This window comes from Phyllostomus hastatus, unplaced genomic scaffold (assembly GCF_019186645.2).
Source record: "Phyllostomus hastatus isolate PE091 unplaced genomic scaffold, TTU_PhHast_1.1 phas_scaffold_11, whole genome shotgun sequence".
Classification (NCBI taxonomy): domain Eukaryota; kingdom Metazoa; phylum Chordata; class Mammalia; order Chiroptera; family Phyllostomidae; genus Phyllostomus; species Phyllostomus hastatus.
In genome coordinates this window covers 7,100,520-7,128,317 of record NW_025334005.1, presented here as the reverse complement: position 1 = coordinate 7,128,317, position 27,798 = coordinate 7,100,520, and the positions used below count along the sequence as shown (strand labels likewise).

At 41.8% G+C, this 27,798-nt stretch overlaps 1 protein-coding gene across 10 annotated transcripts in view; it reads left to right on the top strand.

The window, feature by feature from the left end:
* The window catches only part of LOC123829509 (membrane-spanning 4-domains subfamily A member 8-like), a 37,616-nt gene extending 11,545 nt beyond the window's left edge, over nucleotides 1-26,071 (top strand). The window contains exons 2-9 of one of the 10 annotated variants that reach the window (XM_045855294.1): nucleotides 4,442-4,549; nucleotides 7,561-7,686; nucleotides 15,242-15,464; nucleotides 17,262-17,384; nucleotides 20,596-20,655; nucleotides 21,739-21,855; nucleotides 25,330-25,431; nucleotides 25,602-26,071. In XM_045855294.1, the coding sequence (XP_045711250.1) occupies nucleotides 7,655-7,686; nucleotides 15,242-15,464; nucleotides 17,262-17,384; nucleotides 20,596-20,655; nucleotides 21,739-21,855; nucleotides 25,330-25,431; nucleotides 25,602-25,706 (762 nt within the window). In that variant the 5' untranslated portion in view covers nucleotides 4,442-4,549; nucleotides 7,561-7,654 and the 3' untranslated portion in view covers nucleotides 25,707-26,071. Of the gene's footprint in view, nucleotides 1-4,357; nucleotides 4,550-7,560; nucleotides 7,687-7,777; nucleotides 7,804-15,241; nucleotides 15,465-17,261; nucleotides 17,385-20,595; nucleotides 20,656-21,738; nucleotides 21,856-25,329; nucleotides 25,432-25,601 lie in introns of those variants that run through there. The other 9 variants (XM_045855295.1, XM_045855301.1, XM_045855299.1 and 6 more) reach the window with 9 other exon arrangements.
* The last annotated feature ends 1,727 nt before the right edge of the window (nucleotides 26,072-27,798 follow it).

The following is a 27,798-nucleotide window of genomic DNA, read 5'->3' as shown; positions in this document are numbered from 1 at the left end:
CTGCTATAGTAACAGGGTTCATGCCTCTTGTCCCTTATATCTGAGGGGAACAACTTCCCTATATTACTGGTTCCCAGGTGTGTCAACAGCCCTTTGGGTCACCACAACTTTCCCACATTTCTATAAATATACCCTTCACTAATCTTCCTTTAATGATAGACTTTAAGGTTGCCTTCTGTTTTCCTCCAGGATCTCAGGGGATACAGAATACACATGAGTATATGTAAGCCATCCTAGCCCAGAGCAGTGAGATCTGTGTAAAGGGACTGAATCTTATGGAAACACTCATTCCTCTCTGGGTGAGTAGAGTATAGTACTCCATATGCTACCTTTCTCTAACAAGAGAACCCAGAGTAGCAACAGTTCCCCATTCCTGGAAGTGCTCAGAACTGGCAGGGATGTCAAACAAGATCCATGAGCATCATTTGGTGGATGAGTTGGGTTAAATTAGATATGCAGCCTCTCTATCTTTTGCAGTCATTAATCTCCTGTTCTCATTGTTTGGCAGTTGTTTTGTTTTGGTTTTTTTAACCAAGGCAGTGGGTTTCTTATTTTGGGTTTCCCCCAGAACACACACTGACCCATGGATTTGAATACTGTGAGTGAATAGGAAACTGATACATGAGAAAAGAAAGATCATAAAATATGTGCTCATGAATAGGTTATTTCTCTTCAGTGGTGTTTCTTATCTGTCTTTTTTTTTTACCTATAGTAATACTTTATTTTTTTCTTTTCTTTTCTTTTAATCTTTGTTCAAGTACAGTTTTCTCCCTTTTACTCCCATTCCAGCCCACCCACCCAATCCTCCCCACTTCCCTCCCATTACCACCCTCCCCCTAGTTTTTGTCCATGTGTCCTTTAAATTTGTTCCTGTAAACCCTCCCCATTCTCCCCTGAAATTCGGTCTTCTCTCCCCTCTAGTCACTATCAGCCTGTCCTCTATTTCAGGGACTTTGGTTATATTTTGCTTGTTTCTTCTTTTGTTCTTTAGGTTCCTGTTAAAGGTGAGATTATATGGTATTTGTCTTTCACTGCTTGGCTTGTTCCACTTAGCATAATGCTTTCCAGCTCCATCCAAGCTGTTGCAAAGGGTAGGAGCTCCTTCTTTCTTTCTGCTGCATAGAATTCCACTGTGTAAATGTACCATAGTTTTTTGATCCATTCATTTACTGATGGGCATCTTGGTTGCTTCCAGCACCCAGCTATTGTAAATTGTGCTGCTATGAACATCGGGGTGCAAAGGTTCTTTTGTATTGGTGTTTTATGGCTCTTAGGATATAGTCCCAGCAGTGGAATTGCTGGATCAAAAGGCACATCCATTTTTAGTTTTCTGAGGAAGTTCCATACTGCTTTCCATAGTGGTTGTACCAGTCTGCAGTCCTACCAACAGTGCACTAGGGTCCCCTTTTCTCCACAACCTCTCCAACACTTGTTGTTTGTTGCTTTGTTTATGATGGCCATTCTGACTGGTGTGAAGTGGTATCTCATTGTGGTTTTAATTTGCATCTCTCTGATAGCTAGCGACATTGAACATCGTTTCATGTGTCTTTGGATTTTCTGTATGTCCTCCTTGGAGAAGTGTCTGTTCAAGTCCTTTGCCCATTTTTTAATTGGGTTGCTTGTGTTCTTAGAGTGTAGTCATGTAAGTTCTCTATATATTTTGGAGATTAAACCCTTGTCTGAGGTATCATTCGCAAATATGTTTTCCCATACAGTTGGTTCTCTTTTTATTTTGATACTGTTTTCTTTAGCTGTGCAAAAGCTTTTTATTTTGATGAGGTCCCATTTGTTTATTCTTTCCTTTATGTCTCTTGCTCTAGGAGACACGTCAGTAAAAAAGTTTCTTCGTGAAATATCTGAGATTTTCCTACCTACATTCTCTTCTAGGACTTTAATGGTGTCATGTTTTATATTTAAGCCTTTTATCCACCTTGAATTTATTTTTGTATAAGGTGTAAGTTGGTGCTCGAGTTTCATTTTTTTGCACTTAGCTGTCCAGGTCTCCCAACACCATTTGTTTAAGAGGCTATTTTTATTCCACTTTATGTTGCTGCTTCTTTGTCAAATATTAATTGACTCTATAGACGTGGGTTTATTTCTGGGCTCTCTGTTCTGTTCCATTGGTCCATGTGCCTGTTTTTGTGCCAGTACCAGGCTCTTTTGATTACAGTGGCCTTGTAGTATAGTTTAGTATCAGATATTGTGATCCCTCCTACTTTACTCTTCTTTCTCAAAATTGCAGCAGCTATTCGGGGTCGTTTATGGTTCCATATAAATTTTTGAAGTGTTTGTTCTATGTCTATGAAATAAGCCACTGGTACTTTAATAGGTATTGCATTGGATGTGTAAATTGCTTTGGGTAGTATGGACATTTTGATGATATTAATTCTTCCGATCCATGAACACGGTATATGTTTCCATTTGTTTGTGTCTTCCTTGATTTCGTTCCTCAGTGTTATGTAGTTTTCTGAATACAGGTCTTTTAACTCTTTGGTTAGGTTTATTCCTAGGTATTTTATTTTGCTTTTTGCTATTTCAAATGGGATTTTTCCCTTGATTTCTGCTTCTGCTCTTTCATTGTTGGTGTACAGAAATGCCTTTGATTTCTGGATATTGACTTTGTATCCCGCTGTTCTGCCAAATTCATTTATTAGGTCAAGTAGTTTTTTGGTGTAGTCTATAGGATTTTCTATGTACACTATCATGTCATCTGCAAACAGTGACAGTTTTGTTTCCTCCTTTCCGATTTAAATGCCTTTTATTTCTTTTTCTTGTCTGATCATTGTGGCTAAAACTTCCAGTACTATATTGAATAGAAGTGGTGAAAGTGGACAGCCTTGTCTTTTTCCTGATCTTAGTGGAAAAGATTTTAATTTTTACCCATTGAGTATGATGTTGGCTGTAGGTCTCTCCTATATGGCCTTTAATATGTTGAGGAATGCTCCCTCTATTCCCACTTTGCTGAGTGTTTTTATCACAAATGGGTGCTGTACCTTATCAAATGCTTTTTCTGCATCAATTGATATGATCATGTGGTTTTTGTCTTTGTTTTTGTTTATGTGATGTATTACATTTACTGATTTGCAAATATTGTACCATCCTTGCATCCCTGGGATGAATCCCACTTGGTCATGGTGTATGATCTTTTTAATGCACTGTTGGATGCAGTTTGCCAGTATTTTGTTGAGGATTTTAGCATCAATGTTCATCAGCGATATTGGCCTGAAGTTTTCTTTCTTTGTTGTGTCTTTATCTGGTTTTGGAATTAGGATGATGTTGGCCTCATAAAAAGAGTTTGGGAGTCTCCCATTTTTTTGGATTTTTTGAAATAGTCTGTAAAGGATAGGGGTTAGCTCTTCCTTAAATGCTTTGTAGAATTCTCCTGTGAAACCATCTGGTCTAGGGCTTTTGTGTGTTGGGAGTTTTTTGATGACTGCTTCAATTTCTTTTGCTGTTATTGGTTTGTTCAGGCTTTCTGCTTCTTCTTCACTGGGTTTTGGAAGATTATATTTTTCTAGAAATTTGTCCATTTCACCTAGGTTTTCAAATTTCTTGGCATACAGCTCTTCGTAGTAATTTCTTACACTCCTTTCTATTTCTGTGGTATCTGTTGCAATCTCTCCTCTTTCATTTCTGATTGTGTTTATTTGGGTTCTCTCTCTTTTTTTCTTGATGAGTCTGCGTAAAGGCTTGTTGATTTTGTTTATCTTTTCAAAGAACCAGCTCTTGGATTCATTGATCCTTAGAATTGTGCTTTTAGTCTCTATGTGATTTAATTCTGCTCTGATCTTGGTTATTTCCTTCCTTCTGCTTGCTCTGGGCTGTCTTTGTTGTTGTTCTTCGAGTTCTTGTAGACGTAGGGTTAGGTTGTTTGTTTGGAATGTTTCTAACTTTTTTAGGTGGGCCTGTATCGCTATGAACTTCCCTCTCAGGACTGCCTTGGCTGTGTCCCATAAGTTTTGGGTTGTTGTGAGTTCATTTTCATTTGCTTCCAGATACCTTTTGATTTCTTCCCTAATACCATTCTTCACCCATTCATTATTTCATAGCATGCTATTTAACCTCCATGATTCTGAGTGTTTGGGGTTTTCTTCCTTGGGGTTGGTTTCTAGCTTCAGTCCCTTGTGATCCAAGAAAATGCTTGGTATGATTTCAATCTTTTTGAAATTATTGAGGCTTGTTTTTGTTATCTGTCTTGCACAGAGTTATGCACATCACCCCTGAGTGCTAAGTTCATTTCTATGAAATCCCACCAAATACGACTCTTTCTTCTCCACACAGACACCAGTAAACACTTATGCAAATGAACTGCATTAATTGGTTTCTTGACGATTACAGGAAGGAAATGTTGTTAAGAAAGCTCAGCCCTGAACAGCTTGTAAGCCCCAGTGACTGCGAGAAGGATTTTGTTTTATTTCTTTTTAAACTCATCTCCCAGCAGCACCCGGTACATTGAACCCAGTGTGCTTCTTCTTCAGGAAAAACAAGTAGCCCACAACAAAGCACTGGGAAACAGAGGCAAGAGAGACTGAGCTGCAGGCTGAACAACGTGAGTATACTTGATCTAATGGTTCCTTTGGGTAACTCAGGATGCTGGTATGATTTTTCTGACAAATGAAACTTACAATAATGTCACAGGATGAGGAGGGGACCCAGACTGGGTGTGCCTCAGGCCAGCCATAGTGTGTGTTCTCTTGACCTTGTATAGGAAAGATTTTATATCACAGGTCAAGTTGATTTTGAGAGTACATTTACTAACATTGACGACAGTGAAACAAATGAAGGATTTAGGGTGGAAGAAGCAGCAAGAGAGTACCTAGGTGGAGCTCTGCTTTGACTCCCTAGAAATGTTATTGAAAAGAAGTGAGCCACACTGGGCTGTGTGGACTCACTGAGAGGTAAAAGTCACAGTGACAGAAGTGAGTCAAGGCGGGGTTGCTTTTAGCTCACTGGAAAGTCAGAGAGAAAGGGGGCCTTGGAGACAGGTTCTGGGGATAAGCCAAGGATGAGCTGCTGCTGCCCTCTGCTGCCCTGGTTCCAAGTCTTGTGGGGACCCCTAGAGTTTAGGAGGAAGAAAGTAAAAAGTCCATGCTATAGAAAGACCGTAGGCATCCTCTAGAGTGAACTTGCACTGGTATTTTTTGTCTTGAAAGTTTTTATCTTTCTTCTGCAGGTGACAATCTTAGGGGAGGTTTCAGCAGAATACTTTTAACATGCTGATGCATGAAAATGATCATATAGGGGAGTTTGGGATTATTCTTTGATCTATTTTATTGGTTTACTTATCTTGGATCTCTCTGGCTCTAATCAGATGGTTTTTTAAAAATATATTTTATTGATTATGCTATTAGAGTTGTGCCATTTTTTCTCCCCTTTATTCCCCTCTGCCCCATACCCACCTCCCACCAGTATTCCCCCATCTTAGTTCATGTCCATGGGTTGTACAGATCAGTTCTTTGGTTTCTACATTTCCCACACTATTCCTAACCTCCCCCTGTCTATTTTGTATCTACTATTCATGCTTCTTATTCCCTGTACCTTTTCCCCAATTCTCCTGCTTCTCCCTCCTCGCCCACAACCCTCCATTTGGTCTCCATTTCTGTGAATCTATTCCTGTTCTAGTTGTTTGCTTAGTTCATTTTCATTTTTGTATTTTTTAGGTTTGGTTGTTAATAGTTGTGAGTTTGTTGTCATTATACTATTCATAGTTTTTGTCTTCCTTTTCTTAGATAAGTCCCTTTAACATTTCATACAATAAGGGTTTGGTGATAATGAACTCCTTTAACTTGACCTTATTTGGGAAGCCCAGTATCTGCCCAGCCATTCTCAGTGAGAGCTTTGCTGGATAGAGTAATCTTGGATGCAGGTCCTTGCCTTTCATGACTTCAAATACTTCTTTCCAGCCCCTTGTTGCGTGCAGGGTTTCTTTGGAGAAATTACCTTATGGTCTTTTGGGCACTCCTTTGTAGGTAACTGTCTCCTTTTCTCTTGATGCTTTTAAGAGTCTGCCCTTATCTTTAATCTTGGGTAATGTAATTCTGATGTGCCTTGGTGTGTTCCTCTTGGTGTGTTCAACTTCTTTGGAACTCTGAGCTTCCTGGAGTTGCTGGAAGTCTATTTCTTTTTGCCAGATTAGGGAAGTTCTCCATTATGTTTTCAAATAAGTTTTCAATTTCTTGCTCTTCCTCTTCTCCTCCTGGCACCCCTATGATTCAGATGTTGGAACTTTTAACGTTGTCCCAGAGGTTCCTAAACCCTCTTCATTTTTTTGAATTCTTTTTTCTTCATTCTGGTCTGGTTGAATGTTTCTTTCTTCCTTCTGGTCCAAACCATTGACTTGAATTCCCATTTCCTTCCTGTCACTCTTGGTTCCCTGTATATCTTCCTTCTTTCACTTTTCATAGCCTTCACTTTTTTCTCTATTTTGCAAGTATACTCAACCAGTTCTGTGAGCATCATGATTACCAGTGTTTTGAACTCTGCATCTGATATGTTGGCTTTCTCTTTATCACTTACTTGTATTTTCCTCTGGAGCTTTGATCTGTTCTTTCATTTGGGCCATATTTTTTGTCTTGGTGCACCTGTTATGTAGTAAAGGGGTAAAGCCTTAGGTATTTGCCAGGGTGGGGCAATTCACATCACTACTTTGTAGCTCTGTATGTGGGGGAGGGGTTAGAGAGGGAACAATGCCACTTGCTCCCCTCTTAGCCTTAGGTAATTTTAGCTTTCAGTCACTTCCTCTGCTACCCACAAGCAAAGTGGGCTCTTCTGGTGCTGATTCCCAGGTGGGTGGTTTTGTGTGCATTCTAGGACCCTGTGTGTCTCTTCAAGGAACTCTCTTGTAGGGCTGGGAGTTTCTCCCACTACCGCATCATCCACAGGTCTTTTCAGTCAGAGGTTTTGAAGCTTTATTTCCTCATGCTAGACCCTGGGTTGTGTGGTCTGTGTCGCTCCTCAATTGTTCCTCCAGGTTTATTTGCATGTAAATGTGGGAGAGCATATTCTGCCAGCTGCTGCATCACTGGCCCTGGTCCTCCAGCCACTGCCTTGCTAGGAGTACTCCCCACCTTGCTGCCCATCTCCCCTCCTCATACCTATCTGGATGAATATTTCTTCAACTCGAAGGTCATTGGACTTCCATACACTTTGATTTTATGGCAGTTTTGCTTATTTTTTGTTTTTAAATTTGTTGTTGTCCTTCTTTTGGTTGTGAGAGGAGGCAAAGTGTATCTACCTATGCCTCCATCTTGACCCATAATCAGTTTTTTGTTCCTTGTTGCCCTGACTTCATGCATCTCAGGGTTTGGCTGGCACAGATGCCATTATTAGGGTTCCTATCCTCTATCTCTCACCAAGGTAATTTAAACTATTTACTCATGGATCAGAGAGGAAAGGTATGCACCATTTGTTCTCCAGTGTTCTTGGTTAGGAAAATGAGGTTTTGTGAGTCACTAGCTGTATACTGGTCAACTTGTTTGGCCTTGTTTAATCTCAGTTTTCCCATCCACACCATTAGAAATGTTTCTAGCTTCTAATGATTCTGCCTTATTTCTTCCTCAGACACTTCCATTTCTGAAGTCTTTGGGGGGCGATGAGGGAGAAGGACATGTCTTCAGTAACATCTTCCTACTGACAAGGACTGTCATCCCTGCCTATGTACGGTGAAGACACCTCTCCCTGCCTGCTGTAAGGGAGACATGGGAATGGGATCTGAGACCAGAACAGAGAGGCCATTGGCTGATTCTTCTAAAATAGGGATATGCAGGAATCCCCACAGAGTCATTGCCTTCACATGGAATTGAGGTATTTTAGAGGTAACAATTTAGACAAGAAAGTTAAAAAGGCATGGCCCTAAGTTGAGGAGAAGATCTATACTTAGGGAATCAAGGGTGGATAAAAACCAGGCAATAGTCTCCCAGATTAAGCTGGCAGAAGGGTTCCCCTTTCCAAAGTTATGAGTCCATGTGGCTTGGTCATAGATTTTTTAATATAGTTTCTTCTACTTGCCATGAAGAGTTAATACAGCAGGTTTTGTTTATGACGGCACACACCCCTCCTGTGCTAGTGAGTAACCAAGGGTTAATCTGTCATCTATTACAACATTAGCAACAGAATCTAGAGACTATTTTAAGTTTTGGAAAGCATGGACAGTACTTTTATTTTTTGGTTAGCTATACTGTCTGTTCAATTTTTTTACGTTTTTTTTTTATTGTTGTTCAAGTATAGTTATCTCCATCCCCCACCCAGTAGCTCCCAGCCCCAACCATCCCTGTCTCCCACCCTCAAACATACCTCCTTTGGCTTTGTGCCAGTGTCCTTTATACATGTTCCTTGATGGCCCTTCCTCTGTTTTCCCCCATTATTCCTCTGCCCCTTACCTCTGATTACTGTCAGTTTGTTCTTTCTTTCAATACCTCTGGTTATATTTTGTTTGCTTGTTTGTTTTGTTGATTACATTCCACTTATAAGTGAGATCATGTGGTATTTGTCTTTCACTACCTGGCTTATTTCGCTTAGCATAATTCTCTACAGGTCCATCCATGCTGTCACAAAGGGTAGTTCCTTCTTTCTTTCTGCTGTGTAGTATTCCATTGTATAAATGTACCATAATATTTTCATCCATTCATTTACTGATGGGCACTTAGTTTGCTTCCAGGATTTGGCTATTATAAATAATGCTACTATGAACATTGGGGTGCATAGGTTCTTTTGAATTGGTGTTTCAAGATTCTTAGGGTAGAATTCCAGCTGTGGAATTGCCAGGTCAAAAGGCAGTTCCATTTCTAGTGTTCTGAGCAAATTCCATAGTGCTTTTGACAGTGGCTACCCCAGTCTGCATTCCCACCAAGAGTATATTAGGGTGCCCTTTTCTCCGGAACCAGAATTTGTTGCTTGTTGATTTGTTTATGATAGCCATTCTGACCAGTGTGAAGTGGTATTTCATTGTGGTTTTAATTTGCATCTCTCTGATGGCTAATGATGCTGAGCATCCTTTCATATGTCTCTGGGCCTTTTGTATGTCCTCCTCAGAGAAGTGTCTGTTTAGGTTCTTTGACCATTTATTTGGGTTTTTTGTCTTCCTGGAGTGGAGTTGTGTGAGTTCTTTATATATTTCAGAGATCAAACTCTTCTCCAACGTATCATTTGAAAATATATTTTCTTATATGATTGGTTCCCTTTTCCTTTTGCTGATGTTTTCCTTGGTCATGCAGAAGCTTTTTATTTTGATGAAGTCCTATTTATTTATTCTTTCCTCTATGTTCGTTGCTCTAGGGAACATATCAGTGAAAATATTGCTGCATGGAATATCTGAGACTTTCCTGCCTATGTTTTCCTCTAGGACGTATATGGTATCATGACTTATATTTAAGTCTTTTATCCATCTTGAGTTTATTTTTATATACAGTGTAAGTTGGTGGTTGAGTTTCATTTTTTTGCATGTCCAGATCTCCCAACACTATTTGTTCAGCAGGCTATTTTTCCTCCTTTATAGGCTTCTTCCCCCTTTGTCAAATATTAATTGACCATGGAGACTTGGGTTTATTTCTGGGCCCTCTATTCTGTTCCATTGATCTATATGTCTGTTCTTATGCTAGTACCAGACTGTTTTGATTATTGTGGCCTTGTGATATAGTTTGATGTCAGGCATTGTGATCCCTCCTACTTTGTTCTTCTTTCTCAAAATTGCTGCAGCTATTCAGGGTCATTTATAGTTCCAAATGAATTTCTGAAGTGTTTGTGCTATATCTGTAAAATATGTCATTGGTATTTTAATAGGAATTGTGTTGAATCTATAGATTGCTTTGGGTGGTATGGACATTTTGGTGATGTTAATTCTTCCAATCCAAGAACACAGTATATGCTTCCATTTGTTTGTTTCTTCCTTAATTTCCTTCTTCAGTGTTGTGTAGTTCTCTGACTACAGGACTTTTACCTTCTTGGTTAGGTTTACCCCTAGGTACTTTATTTTTCTTGTTGCTATATCAAAGGGGATTTTTCCTGATTTCTGTTCCTGATATTTCATTGTTGGTGTAAAAAAAAATACCTTTGATTTCTGACTGTTGGCTTTGTATCCCTCAGCAGGTTTTTCTATGCAGTTGTGGAGAGGGTTCCTCCTTTTAGGAGACAGTCCCTTGGTCCTGTGGTGTTTTATGTGCTCTGGGGACTTGGTAAATGAGTTTCCACTTAATATTAGTTTTTCTCACAAATAACAGCAGCTATTCTGGAGGTCATTTTGAGAATTAGTTTTCCAGACATCCAATTTGGCCCCATAGTCTAGTGGACACTAGTGTGTCAGATGAAAAGTACAAAAAAACATTGTCAGAAAGTCTTTGGATATATCAAAGTCAAGACAGAATTATCTAGTTCAAGTTTAGTGACACATTCGTTAGACATACCACAATGACAACAGGGTTCGGTAAGGGTCCTATATAAGAACCTTAATATCAACCAATTATTAGTCTGATTAATGACCGTGGTGTGGTTGGTACAAGGAAAACCATCAGGATCTAGAGAGAAGTTTACTACAAAAGGACTGGCTTTCTCAAAATTTCTGACGAACCCTAATAACAGAGTTAGACTTACACTGAGGGTTGTAGGTTGAACCTGGGTGGGAGAGGTCTTGAGTTTGGTTGTTCATGGCACAGCCAGCAATTGGGAAGTTGATTTTCAGCAGCAATGGTATTGGAAAAGTTTACCAGTATATTAGTCCCCACTGTCTTTGTAGGGGTCTGCAGTACAGTACAGATATGAAAATAAGAATGATAAATGTTTTTATTTAGAATTTGAATAATTTGAGTGTAGTTTATGGAAAATTTTTTTCCTGGGTGAAGAAGCTGGGCATACTAACAGGATAATAGAAAGAGTGTCAAAAATATGAGAAAGAGAGACTTCTGGCAAGATGGAGGCATCGGTGGATGCACTGTACCTCCACGCACAACCAAGACTAGAACAACAACAATTTAGAGGCAGAAAAACACCTAGAACTGATAGAGAATTTATCTGAATGGAAGTCAGACAGCCAAGAAGTTGAAGTAAACCCGTTCATCCAGACCGGTAGGAGAGGCAGAGACGAGCGCAGGTCGCAGCCCGTGGAGTGCAGGGAGAGCTGGGCGCCTAAGGCAACTGGGGGCACCTAAGGCAACCAGGAGCACGTAAGCCATCCGGGATGCGTAGCAGGTGAACCCTGAGTATGCAAGTGGCAACTGGCTGACCCAGTGAGGCTGCGATTGTGGACCAGGGCAGAGCGCACAGCCCAGGATCCCAGGGAAGGGACTGAGATCCCAGGAGAGTGGGGCTGCCACCATTGTTCCCTCCCACCCCGGCCCCCACATACAACGTCACAATCTAGCTAGTGGGGTGCCCGGCCCAGGTGAACACCTAAGGCTCCTCCCCTCACCATAACAGGAGCGACCAGACCAAAAAAAAAAAAAAGGGAGAGAGAGAGATGGCTCAAATAGAAGAACAAATCAGTGCCCTAGAACTCATCGTTTTGAGCGACCAAGAAATAGCTAACCTATCAGATGCACAGTTCAAAACACTGGTGATCAGGAAGCTCACAGAATTGGTTGATTTTGGGTGCAAATTAGATGAAAAAAATGCAGGTTACCATAAAAGAGATGAAGGAAGATGCACGGAGAACCAACAGTGATAAGAAGGAAACTGGGACTCAAAACAATAGAGTGGACTGGAAGGAAAAAAAAAACAAACAGGAAACAATGAAGAAATAAGAATTCAAAAAAATGAGGAGAAGCTTAGGAACCTCCAGGACATCTTTAAACGTTCCAACATCCGAATTATAGGGGTACCAGAAGGGGAAGAGGAAAAGCAACAGATTGAGCATGTATTTGAACAAATAATAAAGGAGAACTTTCCCATTCTGGCAAAGAAAATAGACTTCCAGGAAATCCAGGAAGCTCAGAGAGCCCCAAAGAAGTTGGGAGCCTTTCTTCTTGGGAGAAGAAACACACCAAGGCACATGATAATTACATTAGCCAAGGTAAAAATGAAGGAGAGAATCCTAGAAGCAGCAAGAGATAAGGGGACAGTAACCTACAAAGGAGTTCCCATCAGTCTGTCAGCTGATTTTTCAAAAGAGACCTTAAAGGCAAGAAGGGGCTGGAAAGAAATATTCCAAGTCATGAAAGACAAGGACCTATATCCCAGATTGCTCTATCCAGCAAAGTTTTCATTTAAAATAGAAGGGCAGATAAAGTGCTTCTCAGATAAGGTCAAGTTAAAGGAGTTCATCATCACCAAGCCCTTATTTTATGAAATGTTAAAGGGACTTATCTAAGAAAAGAAGATAAAGAAAAAACATGTATAGTAAAAGGACAGCAAACTCACAATTATTAACAATCACACCTAAAGCAAAACCAAAAGAAAGTAAGCAAACAACTAGAACAGGAACAGAACCACAGAAATGGAGATCACATGGAGGGTTATCAACAGGGGAGTGGGAGGAGGAGAGAGGGGGAAAAGGTACAGAGAATAAGTAGCATAGATTGTAGGTTGAAAATAAATAGAAGGAGGGTAAGAATAGTATGGGAAATGTAGACGCTAAAGAACTTATAAGTATGACACATGGACATGACTAAAGGGGGTATATGGGTGGGAGAGGGTGTACAGGGTAGAGGGGAGTGAAGGGGGGAAAAGGGACAACTGTAATAGCATAATCAATAAAACATATGTTTAAAAAAAGGTAAGAAAAAGACTGAAAGTCTACAGAAGAACATTCCAGTGAAAAGGAATGGGCAAAGGCCCCAAGTTGGAGGGTACTAATGTGTGGAATGACCACAAGTACTATCTTCCCCATTTTTCAGATGGAAGCAGAGTTGCCAAAGGGTGTCAGTGAGCTGAGTGATTCCCTCAATAAACAGTTTAATCTTAAAAATGTGTGTGTGTATATATATATATATATGAGAAAGACCATTACATTAAGACCCAGCTATTATGTTATTTACCTGTAACAGGTCTTGTTTCCTGAAGAGGAGCTTGGGGTCCTTGATGGGTTCACAAGAGTGGGTCTCAGATTATGGTTCCTGTGGAGACTCACAAAAAAAGAGGTTTAATTTGAGATAAATGACCCCAACTGACTGTTTTTATGAGCTCACTAAAGTCAGAGTGCTAGTAGGCCTTGATGTAGACCCTTCCACCTGGGTTGTTGTTGGGACTCAGGACGGTTGTCCCTCCAGGTTTTTCAATAGACCATGTCCCCCACTGTAACCTGTTTGTGTTGGGAGTCTTTATCAAAGACAGGTGGAATTTTATTTCCATACTCTTGTAATACCTTTTGTGCCTGTCCTGCATTAATGATGTAGGATAACAACTGGATGTTATCTATCAGCACATCATATCTGAGAAAACACACACCATTAGGTGAATTCAAGGGGTCTCACTTGTGATTTTTTTTAGGTGCCCCCTCTTATTTTCATGACACCTAAGGGTAACACGGACATCCAGGAAAGCAGTTTATTCAAGTGCCTGCCACCTGAAGAGATGGGGAAATCACCCCAAAGCCCATCCTTACTTCTCAGTGCAGGCAGGGGTTTTCTCAGGAGGGAAAACAAAGCAAAGAAATCAGGGGAAGGGGCTGTGAACACGCAGGACGTCTTCCCATAGACCTCAATGTAGGTCCTTATGGTCAGCATCCTTGAGTTGGCAATCTGGTTTCTTTTTAGCTGAATTCCTGGGGTCCTGAAGTCAGGCTGCTGCTGAGGTTTACACAGGAACTGAAACTGCTGATTCCTGTAAAGTGTGCTTAATAAAAACCTTTAATACGTAAGCTCTAGTTTTGAGAGAAAAAAAAATGGGTTAGAGTAACAAGCTGGGTTTAACATTTCATCAGAGTTGTATAAAATTTTTAATTCCTGTTACAATATTTATGTAGCCCTCCCACTGCCACAAGCCATTGAAGTTCCTTGATTTCTAACACAGCATGTACTTGATGGGGGTGTTGAACCTCTGATGGCTGCCCTAGAGTAAGCTTATTGACCTCTCTTACTCAAAGAGCAGTGGCTGCTACAGCTTGTAAACAATCTCAGGGGGAAGGAGCAGGGGACTGGATAAAAGAAGGTCAAGAGATTAGCCAAAAAACATATATGCATAGCCCATAGACAGAGACACTAGTGTGATGAAGGCCAGAGGAGGGCGTGGCAGGGGCTGGGTGGAGAGATGGGCAAATGAGGGGGGCAGAATGGGGAGCATCTGTAACAGTGTCAAGAATAAAAAATTTTAAAAAAATAATAAAAAAATTAGAAAACAGGCAAACAAATGCACAGCCTATATTCCAAGACTTATGATGGAATCCTTAATTTATCTACTGAGCTTTTGATGAATTTTTTAAAAATTTTATTTATCTATTTTTAGAGAGAGGGGAAAAGAAAGAGAGAGAGGGAGAGAAACATCGATGTGTAGTTGCCTCTTGCGTGCCACCCACTGGGGACCTGGCCTACAACCCAGGCATGTGCCCTAACTGGGAATCAAACCAGGAACGCTTTGGTTCACAGGCTGGTACTCAATCCACTGAGCCACACCAGCCAGGGCATTGATGAATTTTTTTTCTACTACTAAAATGTAAAAGAAATCTGTGCAGTAGAAAAAAACTTTTGTAGTTTAACTATGTCCTCTGATAGTAAACTGCAGAATCTACTCCACTCATCTTTTTCCTTTTGAGATGTAATAGACAACTTACAGCCCAATAGCACATTGGAAACAAATTTTCTATAAAACAAAAATGTTTCTTACAACATGTAATGTTTCTCCAAGGAGGTGGGTCAAAATATAGACATCAAAGCTCTGTGACCATTTACTGAATACTGTGTTTGATTTGAGAATATTAAAATATGTTATTTTATAAATTATGTACTATATTATTTTTGAAAAAAATGAGAAAACAAAGCCGCCAGCCTGCGATAGGATTTAATTGTTCTGAGAAGTAAGCTCCTGGCCCTACAGTCAGACCTAATTTATGGGTGAGCACCCCAGGTGCCATTCCCTATTTTTCTGCTACTACAGGGTAAACAGCTTTTCTAAATTTGGCATCGCTAGGGCAGGTGCACTGCTTAGTTTGACTTTTAACTCTTTGAAAGCATGTTGACATTTAGGGGTCCTGTCTATAAGCCCTTTGTTGTCTCCCTTTAAAGGGTTGCAATGTTCAACTGAATTAATGATGACAAAGTTCTTTTTCAATGTAAATATCACAGCACACGTGATGCATGATTCAAGTGCATTTATTTTCTAGCAGCATGAATTTGATGACTTCAGCAGGACCCATGGCCAATACTGTGTTTATGGCAGCACCCCACAATGCACACTCTGTAACTCCAGAGAGCACGACTCAGGTGACCATGTATCCACACAACCAGCCCCAAGTCAACCTAATTCCTGGGAACCAACCTGGCCTGCAGACACCTGCCAGTCCACCACCAGCCCAGAGAAGCTTCAAAGAAGGCAAAACCTTAGGGGTAAGTGAGAATTCACACCACAGGCTGGGGACCACATTGCTGGAAGAAGGGGAGAGAGAAGGGTTGAAAATACAGAAACGGAAAATCCAGCAAGTGGAGCTGGAGCTACCCTGCCTTGCCAAAGTCAGGTCTACTAGGAAGCTCAGCTGTCCAGCATCACCAGGGCCTCAGTATGAGGTCTTATATTACCCAACTTAGGTATTTTACAAAAGAAAAAGAAAAGCAACAAAGAAGCAGAAAATAAAAAGGTTTTTCCTGTTGCCCAGAATCCATGTTGATCATGTGGCCTCTGGAAGAAGGCGGGTGCAGCAAGCCACAAGGGGGAGTCTAAAGCCAATGTGCTTCAATGGAATCTTTGCCCAATGACAATAATATAAGAGCTCACTTTGATTCTACCCCTAAGACAGGGGTAGGCCTGTTTCACTGCATATTTAAATAATGATATACATGCTTTCTGGTCCAGCCTGCCCTGTTTCAATTTCTAGCTTCACCCTCACGTACTGCTCTTGGAAATGTCAATCAATACAATCCATTAGGAGAGCCATCTATATCTGCCGAATTTTAAAATACCCAATAATTCCATTTCTGAGACTTTTTCCTGTAGACATGCCTGTGAACATAAGAAATATGGTATGCATGAGGTTATTTGTTGCAGACATGGTTTTTGATAGGAAAAGAATGGTAACAACCTAAATATCCTTCACTATAATACTGGATAAACCAATGTATTGTACATCCAAAAAATCAAATGTTGTGGAGATATATATTTTTAAAAAGCCCCTTTGCTTAAAAATATGGACATACACCCAAGCTATATCATTAATGAGAATAAATTAGAGGCAGGTATTGCATACAATCTACCACCATTTGTGCAAATTTATGGAAATAATATATTTGTATTCACTGCCATTTTTATAGTATACCATTTCAGCAGGAATATATAGTAGGTTCCTACAGCTGCCATAACAAAGTACTACAAATGGAATAGCTTAGAACAACATAAATTTACTGTATCACAGTCTGGGGGCCAGAAGCTTCTAATCACAGTGTCCATGGAGCCATGCTTCCTCCAAGCTCAAGGGGAGGATCTACCCTGGCCAGTCTCCAAGATTCCAGTGATCTTGGCCTAAGGCAGCATAACTCCAACCTTGGCATTCTTCTGTGTGCATGTGTGTCTCTTCACATGGCCTTCCTTTAAAAGGGTAGCAGCAGTCCTACAGGATCAGGAGCAACCCTGTTCCAGCACACCTCATATTACCTAATTATGTCTGCAGCAATGCCATGTCTAAGTGGGGTCTCATTCTGAGGCACCAGAGACCAGAACTTCAAAATATTATTTTGATGAGGGGGAGGCAGACAAAATTCCAACAATACAATATCCCAGATATTGTTTTGATATACATATATTGTTTTGATATATTCAAAACAATGTCACAAAGAAATGAGATGAGCAGAGACACTTACCCACAATGGTGTTCATCACAGTTCTGTGTATAATATGAGAGCATAGAAACAATCTTACCTGCCCAATATCTCTGTTCCACCTACTCCAGAGCCATTTTGTATTATCAGTATAGATATTTGAAAAATTAATGGGAGGTTATGCTCCAAAATGTAAGTAGTTGTTATCTTTCTGGGGAGAAATTATGGGTAATTTTCATTTCACTTTTACGTGTTTCATATTACTTTTTTGACCAACAAAAAATGAAATAAATTACAAAGGAGGCAAGGGAGGGTGGTTGGCAGGAAAGGATTCACCACAGAAATAAATGTCTCACCTTGTGGTTCCCCTGACAGGCCCTCCAGATTCTGATTGGACTGATACACTTCGGCCTTGGCAGCATCATGGGGACCATCCTGCTTGGGGGCTATATAGCCCCCTCATTCTATGGAGGTGTTCCCTTCTGGGGTGGTATCTCAGTAAGTAATGAGTCACCATGCAAGTGAGTTCCAGAGACTGCCAACACACTCAGGGCCACCTTATCAAGCTGTGTACTTTGCTACAGGAGTTTTCCAGTCAAGAGAACATGTGGGCTGTAAACCCAGCTCAGGCCTTGTTCACTAAGAATATTACTCTGCTTATGCACCCAGATCAAATACCATGGACTGGGAGGCTCAACAACAGACATTTATTATCTCACAGTTTCTAAGGCTACAAGTCTTAGATGGAGGTGTCAGCAGGGTGGTTTCATCTGGTGCCTCTCTCTTTGGCTTGCAGAGGGTCATCTTCCTCCCTGTGTTTTCACATGGTCTCTGTGGGTCTATGGTTTAGTGTGTCTTCATATAAGAACACCAGTCATATTAGATTAGGGCCCAGTCATATGACCTCATTTACTGTTCATCACTTTTTTAAAGGTCTTATCCTCAAATACAGATGCTCCTCAGCTTATGATGGGGTTATGGATCAATAACCTCATCGTACATTGAAAACATCCCAAGTCAAAAATGCATTGAATACTGCATTGTGCAGTGTATGAATTGTTCACCATTGTAATAGAACATCTGATGTGGAGCTCTACCCGGCTGCCACTGTTCTTCATCACACGAGAGTATCTTACCACATACACTCACCCAGGAAAAGATCAGTATTCAAAATCTAAAGAACAGTTTCTACTGAAGGCATATCACTTTCACATCATTGTACAATCAACAAAATCATAAGTCCAACCAGTGTGCATCTGGAACCATCCCTACAGTCACATTCTGGGGTGTGGGGGTTAGGGCTTCAAAAGGTGAATTTTGAGGGGAGGCAGTTCAGCTCATAACACCAAGTGACAGCCCTGTAAGGCTCCATGGACCCAGACTGGGCACCTTTCCTGATTAGCCCACCTCAGAGGTCAGGAAACCTTCTTCTGGATCATCAGCCCATAGGCAGCATCTTTCCTAATTGACACAAACAGGGACATATTGGGAACTTGGCTCAAGTGTTGATCAGTGCAGGCCCCCAACCTGAGCTCCAGGAGAGAACCACTTCCACCACTTGTTGAGAGTGGATGCCCAGCCACAGAAGAGTCATCAAGAAGAGGGGACTCAACCTGGTGTTCACAGATGGCCTCAGAGTCCCACTTTTAGCAAAATATTTGGTATATTAGATGATTACTTTTTTCTGGAAAAGCCCATAGTTTTTGTCACATTCTCAGGGTGATCAGTAATCCTCAATAAGTGAAGAACCTCAGGTCCTTTCCCTTCTCCAGTGTCTCACCTTTATGATTCTCTTGCAATCTCCTCAGTGTCCTCCCTCCTGCACACACACAGCCACTCATAGTCCCTCCTTCTCCTCCCTCCCACCACCCATCTCCTTTACATCCCTGCTATAACACAGTCTGTCTCCCAATCACACACTTCTCTGTGACTCAGTGCAACTTCTCTCACAAATAGCACAACTCCAGACTAACCTGGGTAACAGCCAAGTCACCCTGTCCCATAAAAGAGCCTGGAGTAGTTTATCACCCTCCTGGACATATGGCATCTGTAAGACAGCAGGACTTACATTCCTGGGAGCACTTTTGCCTAACACCGGCTCTCTCTTGTTCCCATTTGTGTCTCACCTCTGAGGCTGAGGTCCCCTCTCAGTTCCACACAGACCCACACTGGGAACTCAGCCCAGATTCCTCCACTTAGCTATAAGCACCTGTGTCTGCATGACACACTGCAGTGGGGCTTGGGGCCATGGAGAAGATACTACCACAGCCACAGAGCAGTTGCCATTGAGCATTACAGTCTCTCATATCTCATATTCTTAAGGGCCCTGTGGCTGCCCCAGTATCTCAGATGCCTTGGTGGCCATCTCCACTTCCACCAGGCTACTGCTCAGGGCCCATCAGCCCTCATGACACCCCCTTTCCTTTTTTCTGCAAGGAGTTTTCTCTTTGTTGCCTTCTTGACTACAGGACTATCTTTCTATTTTCTCAGGCTCATTAATGTCTTCCTACAAACCAAGATCTATATCCTTGGGTTCCTCAAAGGGACCAGCAGGAATATCAGAAGTCCAACCTTCTGTTTCCTTCATTCCCCATCAAGTCTCCATAAACTCAGGGATGTAAGATTGAGATTTATTATTCACATGCAGGTGAATTGGCATTCCTGTTAGAAGGTCAGGCAGCCAGAGCAAGTTGTCATTGTAAACACCCATTTCCACTAAATGGCTCATGCATCTACTCTGAGGGGGAAGGAGTGTAGGATGAGGGTTAAGATCATGGGATCTGGAGTCAACTACCTGGATTAGATTCCCATATCTGCTACTTGCTGGATGGTCTCAGGTGGGTTACTTGAAACCTCCAAGCCTCAGGCCACCCTTCTATAAAATGGGAAGAGTAATAGTGCTTGATGGGCCATTGTACAGCTAAATAAGGCAAGGTTGGAAGCACTTCATGTAGGGCTCAGCAAACCTTTCATTAAACACTAGCAATGACCTCTCAGACTGTTAGTGATAGTAGGGCACCCCATCAGCCACTGCACCTGCAGAGCATGAGTGCTGAAGTATATGCACACAGTGTACCCCATTGGTCTTGTGTTTGATGTTCAGCACCATAGAGATGCAACATACTTCTCAGTAACCAAAAGAGAGTCATCAAATTATAGACAGGCAAGGATGATGTTGGGGAATCTCTTCCCTGTCTCAACAACAGCCCCCATGCCTGACTGAATTTTTGGGAGATCAAGAAGTTGTGCATGTGGGGAAATAAAAGATAAGGAAAGAAGGAAATTTCTGAGTGTCTACTGTGTACAAGACCTACCAAGGGAAAGAAATAACAAATGTCAAGTGCAAGAGACAAATTACCTCATGGCAATGACACTTAGGAAGAAGACATACAGTTTTTCTCATTTTGTATGAGAAAATTACCAGTTGGAGAAATTAGTAACTTGCCCAAGATCACATGAGTTTCACCCTAGAATTTAAAACTGGATGGGTTGTATCCTAGAACCTATATTCCAATTCAACACCCTGTCATCTTTTGTAAAACAGTTCACTCATTCATTCATTCATTCATTCATTCATTCATGTTGAGCTAGAGGACCCAGCAGAGGAACCTAGCATGTGTGAGAGAATTTTGTGTGTGACCATAATCCCTGGAGCCTGAAGGGGGGACCAGACCACTGACCTCTCTCTAAACTCCCTCTTCTGTCCCAGTTCATCATTTCAGGATCCCTCTCAGTGGCATCAGAGGAGCAGCCAAATTCTCCTTGTGTGGTAAGTCACATCCTGAGACAGGCTCTCCCAGCTGTGGACCTATAGCAGGGACACACTACAAAGGAAAGAAGCTAACGCACAATCCCTCCTCCATTCATGCACCTACTTATAACCAGACACAGGGCATTGACATGCATGCTCACTCATACTCACATGCAGGACCACACCAACCTGGCCAAGTCACAAGTGGGAAAGAGTCCAGAAGATTCGGGGGAAGGAAGGGAAATACAGACACCTTTGTTAAGGCATCAGGGTGGGAAAGAGAGAAAGTCAGAGGATCTTACAGGAAAAGACAAAAAGCTTCCTGGGGCACAGGGTTCCCCTCCAGCTGAGCATGGCACTGAGACTGCCTGCAGTGCACAGACCTGACCTCCAGAAACTTCTACAGGGAAACCAATGGAAGCTCAGGCAGCAGCTTCCCTAGGAATCTAACTAACCAGGGTCTATGAATCAAATGAACAAGGCTCTGTGGTCTTTTAACAAAGGACCAAGAAAGGACCTTTGTTTCTCTCACAGCAGGTTGTCTAGGACAAGGGGCCTCAGGATGGCCAGATCCCACACCAGATGAGATCAGTTTGAAAGTCTTCAAAAGGAAGCTGAATTCTGGGCATGGCTTTCTACTCTTGGCCCACATTTGTGGAGCATCAGAGACTGTCACATCCCAAAACCCTGGGGCTGAGTTTCCTGCATAAGTCTCAGGAGATAAATGGGTCAAATGTTTCCCAAAGATTATCTGTGTTTCCCAAAGATTATCCTTGGGGACACTTATCGCACAAGACACATTATGAAGATGTTTAGGTAAACTTGGCGGCAAAAATCACTATTTAATAGTCCCCTCGCTGAAACATAAATAATTTTTCCTAAAGGATCTGAGAGGTCTTGCACATCAAACCTATTTAACTTTGTTTAGTTCAGGTTTTTCCATTGTTTATTTGCCCACAAACTTTTTTGCACAGTACACCTCTTTACTTGCTGCAGAACTAGGGTTCCCAGAATTGACATTAAGAAACACTTATTGAGACTCTGCTCATCTCAGCTATAATCATTTTCCTCTCCCACCCTGACCCTCTGTGTCTTCTTCAGCTGAAGGGCAACTTGGTCATGAATATCCTCAGTGGACTCTTTTCCGTGGTGGGAATCTGTACCTACATCGTAGATATGTGTGCCAACGGCCAATCTAGTAACTCCGACAGGTCACTTGTGAGTATCCCTCTTGACCACTGTGTCCAGCTCAGCTGTCTTTAGAAAATCCCTGGAAAGGCACTGACCACCAAGCTTCTTCACCAAACACTACACCAAACAGAAGTGCTGCCAGAATCAGAACAGAGTTTAAAGTCCCTGACCTGGAGCTTTATTGCTGTTACTCTAAGTGTGTGACATTACTAAATCTTAGTTTCTGTGTTTAGAAATCAGTACCTACCTTCTGATACTGGGGGAGAATTAAATGCAGTTCTACATGTAACACACAGTTACCCACCAACCTGCACCTCTACTCACAGGGTCCTCCTCACTCACTACTATGGACAAAGGTGTCAACAAACATCTTTTGTACAGGACCAGAGGGTGAATATTTAAGGCACTGCTGGCCATCTGGTCTCTGTAACAACTACTCAAGCCTGTGTGAAAGCAGACATAGAAAATACATAAATGAATGAGTTATCTCAGGTTCTAGGCCAGTGCTATTCAACAAATATATAATGTAAGCCATGATTGTGATTTTAAATTTTCAAGTTGCCACACTATAAAATGACAAAAGGAACAGGTGAAGTTAATTTTAATAACATTTATTTAACCCAATAAATCCAAAAATCTCATTTCTATATGTAATCCATGTAAAATGATTAATTCAATATATTGCATTTTGGGGACGATGTCTCTGAAATCCAGTGTGTGTTTTGCATTTACATCACATCTCAAGTCCTCAGGGGACTCATGGCCACCAGATGAGAAAGTGCAGCTACAGAAGAGTCCCATGAAAACTCAATGACTCCCTCTGCACTACAGCCCTGTCCTCCCCACCCACTCAAGGTTATCACTGCTAGTGCTTGTCCCCTCTCCCTTGTCCCCACTTGTCTTCTACATCTATTTCCCTCCTTTGCTAGAGCTTTTCATCAGCATCTACACACCCCTCTCTTCCTTTCATCTTCAAAAACAAACAAACTACCTTTCAGTTACTGCAACTACCACCCTAGATCCTTAACCACGTCTGCAGAAATAAAGAATTGTCTGCCTCACTCTCTCCAATTCTCTCCTCTCAAAACCTCTCTTGAACCGACTCTAACCACACTTTCAGCCTCACTTCTCCAAAAACCTCCTCTGCTCAAGGTCCCCAATTTCATTTGGAGACCTCTCCGTGGCTTCCAGGCCATGCTGCTAGTGTTCCCCCACTCATAATGGTCACTCTCTTCTCTGTCTCCCTTGCTGTTACTTTTCTTTTCATTATTCTCTGGCTTTATCCTCATTCTTCTGTTTCTCTCTCTACTCACTATTTTGGCAACCTCATCCTATCCAGTGACTTGAAACACTTTCTCTATGACAATGACTCCCCACACCTGTCTGCCAAATTTCAGTCTCTTGAATCCAGTTGTACACTCACCATCTTGAAATTAACATACCCCATTCTGATCTCCAGATTTTTTATCCCAAACCTTCTCTCGGGTTTATGTTTCCCCACTGATGACAACTGTATCCTTCCAGTCACTCAGGATGAAAACTCAGTGAAATCATCACCCCGCTCTATTTCTCCTGCATCTACCAGACAATGCCTCAGGCAATCCTGTGGCTTTCACCATTACAATGCATCCAGAATCCATGTGGAGCCGTCACCACCTGGCTTCTAATCTCAGTTTTGCTGATGATTATTCTTCGAACCAGGACTACCCCATCCCAGCCACCCACCCCACCTCTGGCTGCAGGCCAACATCTGAACAAGGACAGCTGAACTTCATCACAGCTTTGCACATGATTAGCCAGGAGATGGGGAGCTCCAAGGAAGGGCTCAACAAGCATGAACAAAGACTCATCAAATAATAACTATCATCTAAGCTACTTGAGGAACCCTTCCCCCTTGTGGAACGTTTCTTGTTATTTTTTATTTTTTAATTACAGTTGACATACAAAATGTTATTAATTTCAGATGTAAAACATAGTAATTAGACATTTATATACCTTATGAGGTAATCACCCCAATTATTCCAATACCTGTATGACACCACACATAGTTATTACAATATTATTGACTATATCCCCTATGCTGTACTTTACTTGCCTCTGACTTTAAAACTCTCAATTTGTACTTTTTAATCACTTCATTGTTTTCACCCATCACCCAACCCTATTCCTATAAGAAAGTTTTATTTTTAAAAGAATTTTGTTGCTAAAAACACATTTGAAAAGGTCCAGCATCATTTGTAAAGGCTCTTCCTCTCTAAGCTTCTGTGATTCCTTGACTAACACATCATCACCCTGCGTTCCCTTTGCCTGGACACCCTGTCCTACATCCCTGTCTTTAAATCTTGTCCTCAGCATGGATCTCTGTTTCCTCAGTGCCCTGGGTAAGCTTTGGGCTCTTTTGTAGCTCTTATCGTGTCTGCAGTAAATTATAATTATCTACAACTGCACCTGACTCCCTTATTACATTGTGTCTCTTAAAATGCCTTCTTAGACACTCTAACAAACAGATGTTTAATAAATACTTGCTAAATTTAGGGGGAAGAACAAGACATTTCTAAGAAAGTTGTCTCCAAAATGGAGGATTCTCTGAGCAGCTAGCTGTTATACACACCATTTTAAAAATCATAATCAACAAACATTTGTTTGTTACCTACCATGTGTCAAGCACATTCACTTTTGTATTTATTCTCTCCTATAATTGGAATCTAAATGATTATTGGGATTATTCATCCCTTGCCCTTTTAGGATTAAAGTGGATTCTACCCTAACTCTCTCCCCAGATACAGAAACAGACCCCATTCTCCTGGGTATTCTTGGAGAAGAGCAGGGAAGGGCTGAGATGTCTCCTGCTCCTCAGGTGAACTCTACTACTGCTAAACTAGTTCAGCTTGGGGGTCTTTGAACTGACTTCCTTCCTAAATTCAAGACAGCCAGAATTATTTCAGTCCACAAAATGCCACTGTCAGAAGCCAGAAAGGTTGTTTCACTGGCTCACTTTCCCTAAAGGTTCAGAGGGATGGTGGAGGTTTACATCTGAGCCCAGGCAACTACTGAAGACTGAAGATGGCACATCCCTCACATACCACATCCTTTGTCTTCAGGCTCCACCTCCCGTCCTGTGGCTCAGTCCTGTCTTTCTCCCCTAACCCTCTCACTTTCCTTTCTGCTCCTTGTCCATGCTCCCAAATTTCTATTCACTTCCTACACAGAACAGTTTCACTCTCTCACTGTCTGACTCCAGACCACATTCTTAGGTCTCGTCCCCTGTGCCTGAAATAAGGTATCAAGGTGTTGCCCTAAAAAATGACTACTCTTTCCTGACAAACACATGCAGTGTTTGCCCCTCACCCAAACCTGGTGAGATATTTTATCCATGACATGAGACAAAGTTATAGGACTTCCCCTAAGCTATAGCCACCATCCATTGCAGAGACATACTCTGAGGCAGACCTCATACTCCCAGAGCAGCACTAATTAACTTCCGGTTCGTTCTGGTTCCAGACCTCTGGATTCGCTACTTCTGGCGTTTTGCTCATCTTCAGCCTCCTGGAGCTCTTCATTGCCTCCACATGTGCCCACTTTGGCTGCCAACTGGTCTCCTACGTGAGTTCAAAGATCCTCAGTGGGTGAAAAGATGCCCCAAAGAGGGTGGAAACCAGAAGGATCTTCAGGCTTCCCCTTCCTTCCCGGGAGCAGGGGAGTTTCGTAATGTCTATGGGAATCCTTGAATACCCAGTTCTCATCAGAGCACCTCCTGTGCCTGTCTTTTCCAGGGCACCGTGGTCTACCAGACTATCTACGTGTCAAACCAAGTGTCCAACCCAGAACCAGTGAACTCGCCACCACCTTATTCCCGTGAGGTGAAGCACTCCAAATAGGCCAAACGCTGTAGAAGCATCTTTCACTGAGATCAAAAGAAAACCTCCCCTTTTTGTGCTTTTGAAACTTAGCTTTTTCCTTCCCTGACAAACTAAGGAACATGTCTGTCCAACTGTGTGCACCCTGAACTCCCTTTACTTGAGCCTGGTAAATTGTCTGTGCCTCTATGAAAAAGGAAATGGAAATGTCAAGTGGATTTTAGCAAAGCAGTTCTCCCTAAGGCAGCCACATGTGGGGAAGTTGTGTGCATGTATTCATGTGCTTACCTGTGTGAGCTTAGGAGTTAGAGGAATAAATGTCTAAACAGCCCAAGCTTCATTCTTTCAGTCATTCACTCATTGAATAAATATGCACCAGGACTTGATACGTTTAAGTCTCTTTCATGGCAGAGGAATGGTGAACATGGGTGAACACATCAAACCCTTGATTTCAAGGAATTTCTGCCTCAGAAAGTAGAGCAGCATGCAAACAACTTTCTCTAACACAAGGCAGAAGGTACGGCTGTACCTTCTGGAAAAGAAGGAAACAATTTATCCTGGCAGTGATAGGGAAAGCAGAGGACAAGTCTGCTTGAGAAATCAGATTTATTCAGGCACTAAAGGACAGAGTAGGGGATTTATTTTGTTTGTTGTTGCTGTTAAGTTTTATGCAATAAGAAACTGCAGTGTTGGGAAGATATTTGGAGCAGTGGGTCATCCACTATCATGATCAATTTTTATATATAGTTACCATGATGCAATAGTTCTCAAGAATATTGTCTTAATATATCTTCCAAAATTATGATGCTAGTATATCATTATACATGGAAGGATAAGCACAAATTCAAAGAGAAATAACTATGTCTATAATTTCCAGATTTGCACACATTATTAACTTAAATATTGTTATTCATGATGACCAATCGGCATTCAAATGTTTACCTAACAACAGATTATGGCAGTAACCTCTAAAGTCCAGGTGCCATCAAATTTTCTTTTATGGCAGAAGCCTGGCTATAAGTTTTTTGTTGTTTGTACTACATACAGAACATGATTTAATCCTATGTCTATTTTTAAGTGCTGACTTTACCTAAGAAGTTTCCTCTAAATGGCATGTGACTTAATTCCATGTACTTCTGCACCAGCACTTTCTCTGACCAGGAGCCCTTGGCTTCCCATCAGCTGCTCAGAAATGGCTGAGGTTTCAAAGCCCCCCATGGGTTTTCTAGAACTGAAAGGGGTTTAGGAAATCACAGGCAACAAAAATGGAGGATGGAGCATGTAATATTCTGGTTTCAGACCAGCTGTCCACCTATCTGTTTTGTGAGCTGAGACATTTGTTCATTGGGGTCCCCAAAAGGGGCTGGACCATTTGGGCCATTCTCAGAGGGCAAGGTGGTCAGAGTGAGCCTGGCCCTCTCTCCATGTTCTTCTTCAGTGTTGCCTCTCACTGCCCCATCCGACTCCATACCTTCTTGGTCTCCAGATCTCTGATCCTCCACCTTGATCCTCCACCTTGATCCTCCACTCTGTTCTCAGAGCTTCCTTCCTGACTTGTCTGACCTGTGAGTTAACAAATGTGCCCCAGGTCTGTCCCACCTCCTATAGTGTGGATGGCCTCAGAGAAAGCAACTTGAAACACACCTGGTGCTTCTCCAGAGAGGTGACACCTGCCACCTGCACTGCTGAAATCACCAGGGGGCTTGTTGGAACAGACTCCCTTTCCTATCCTTCTGCTCACATTATTTGCTCTGTGTGTTAGGTTCCTCATCCCAGGGGGCCCCTTCACCAGCAGGGTGACAGATCACTGCCACCTGTGGGCAATAAATTGTATGCTTGTTCTGCACTTTTCCACAAGCCATCCACTGCACACCTCCATTCACTCCATCCCCTCCAGAAAAATGACACATGAAAACTGGAAGAGACCTGGGAGCTCTATGGGTAGATGGAAACACACAGGTGGAGAGGGAAGGCATTTTCCCAAGGTGGTCAACAAAGCTTGGAGCACAGGCAAGACCAGAGCCAGAACTCCAGAAGGCCAGTCCATGGCTCCTTGCAGAAGCAGAGACACCTGGTGGGAAAAGTAAAGTGATTTAGTTCAAAAGATAGTATC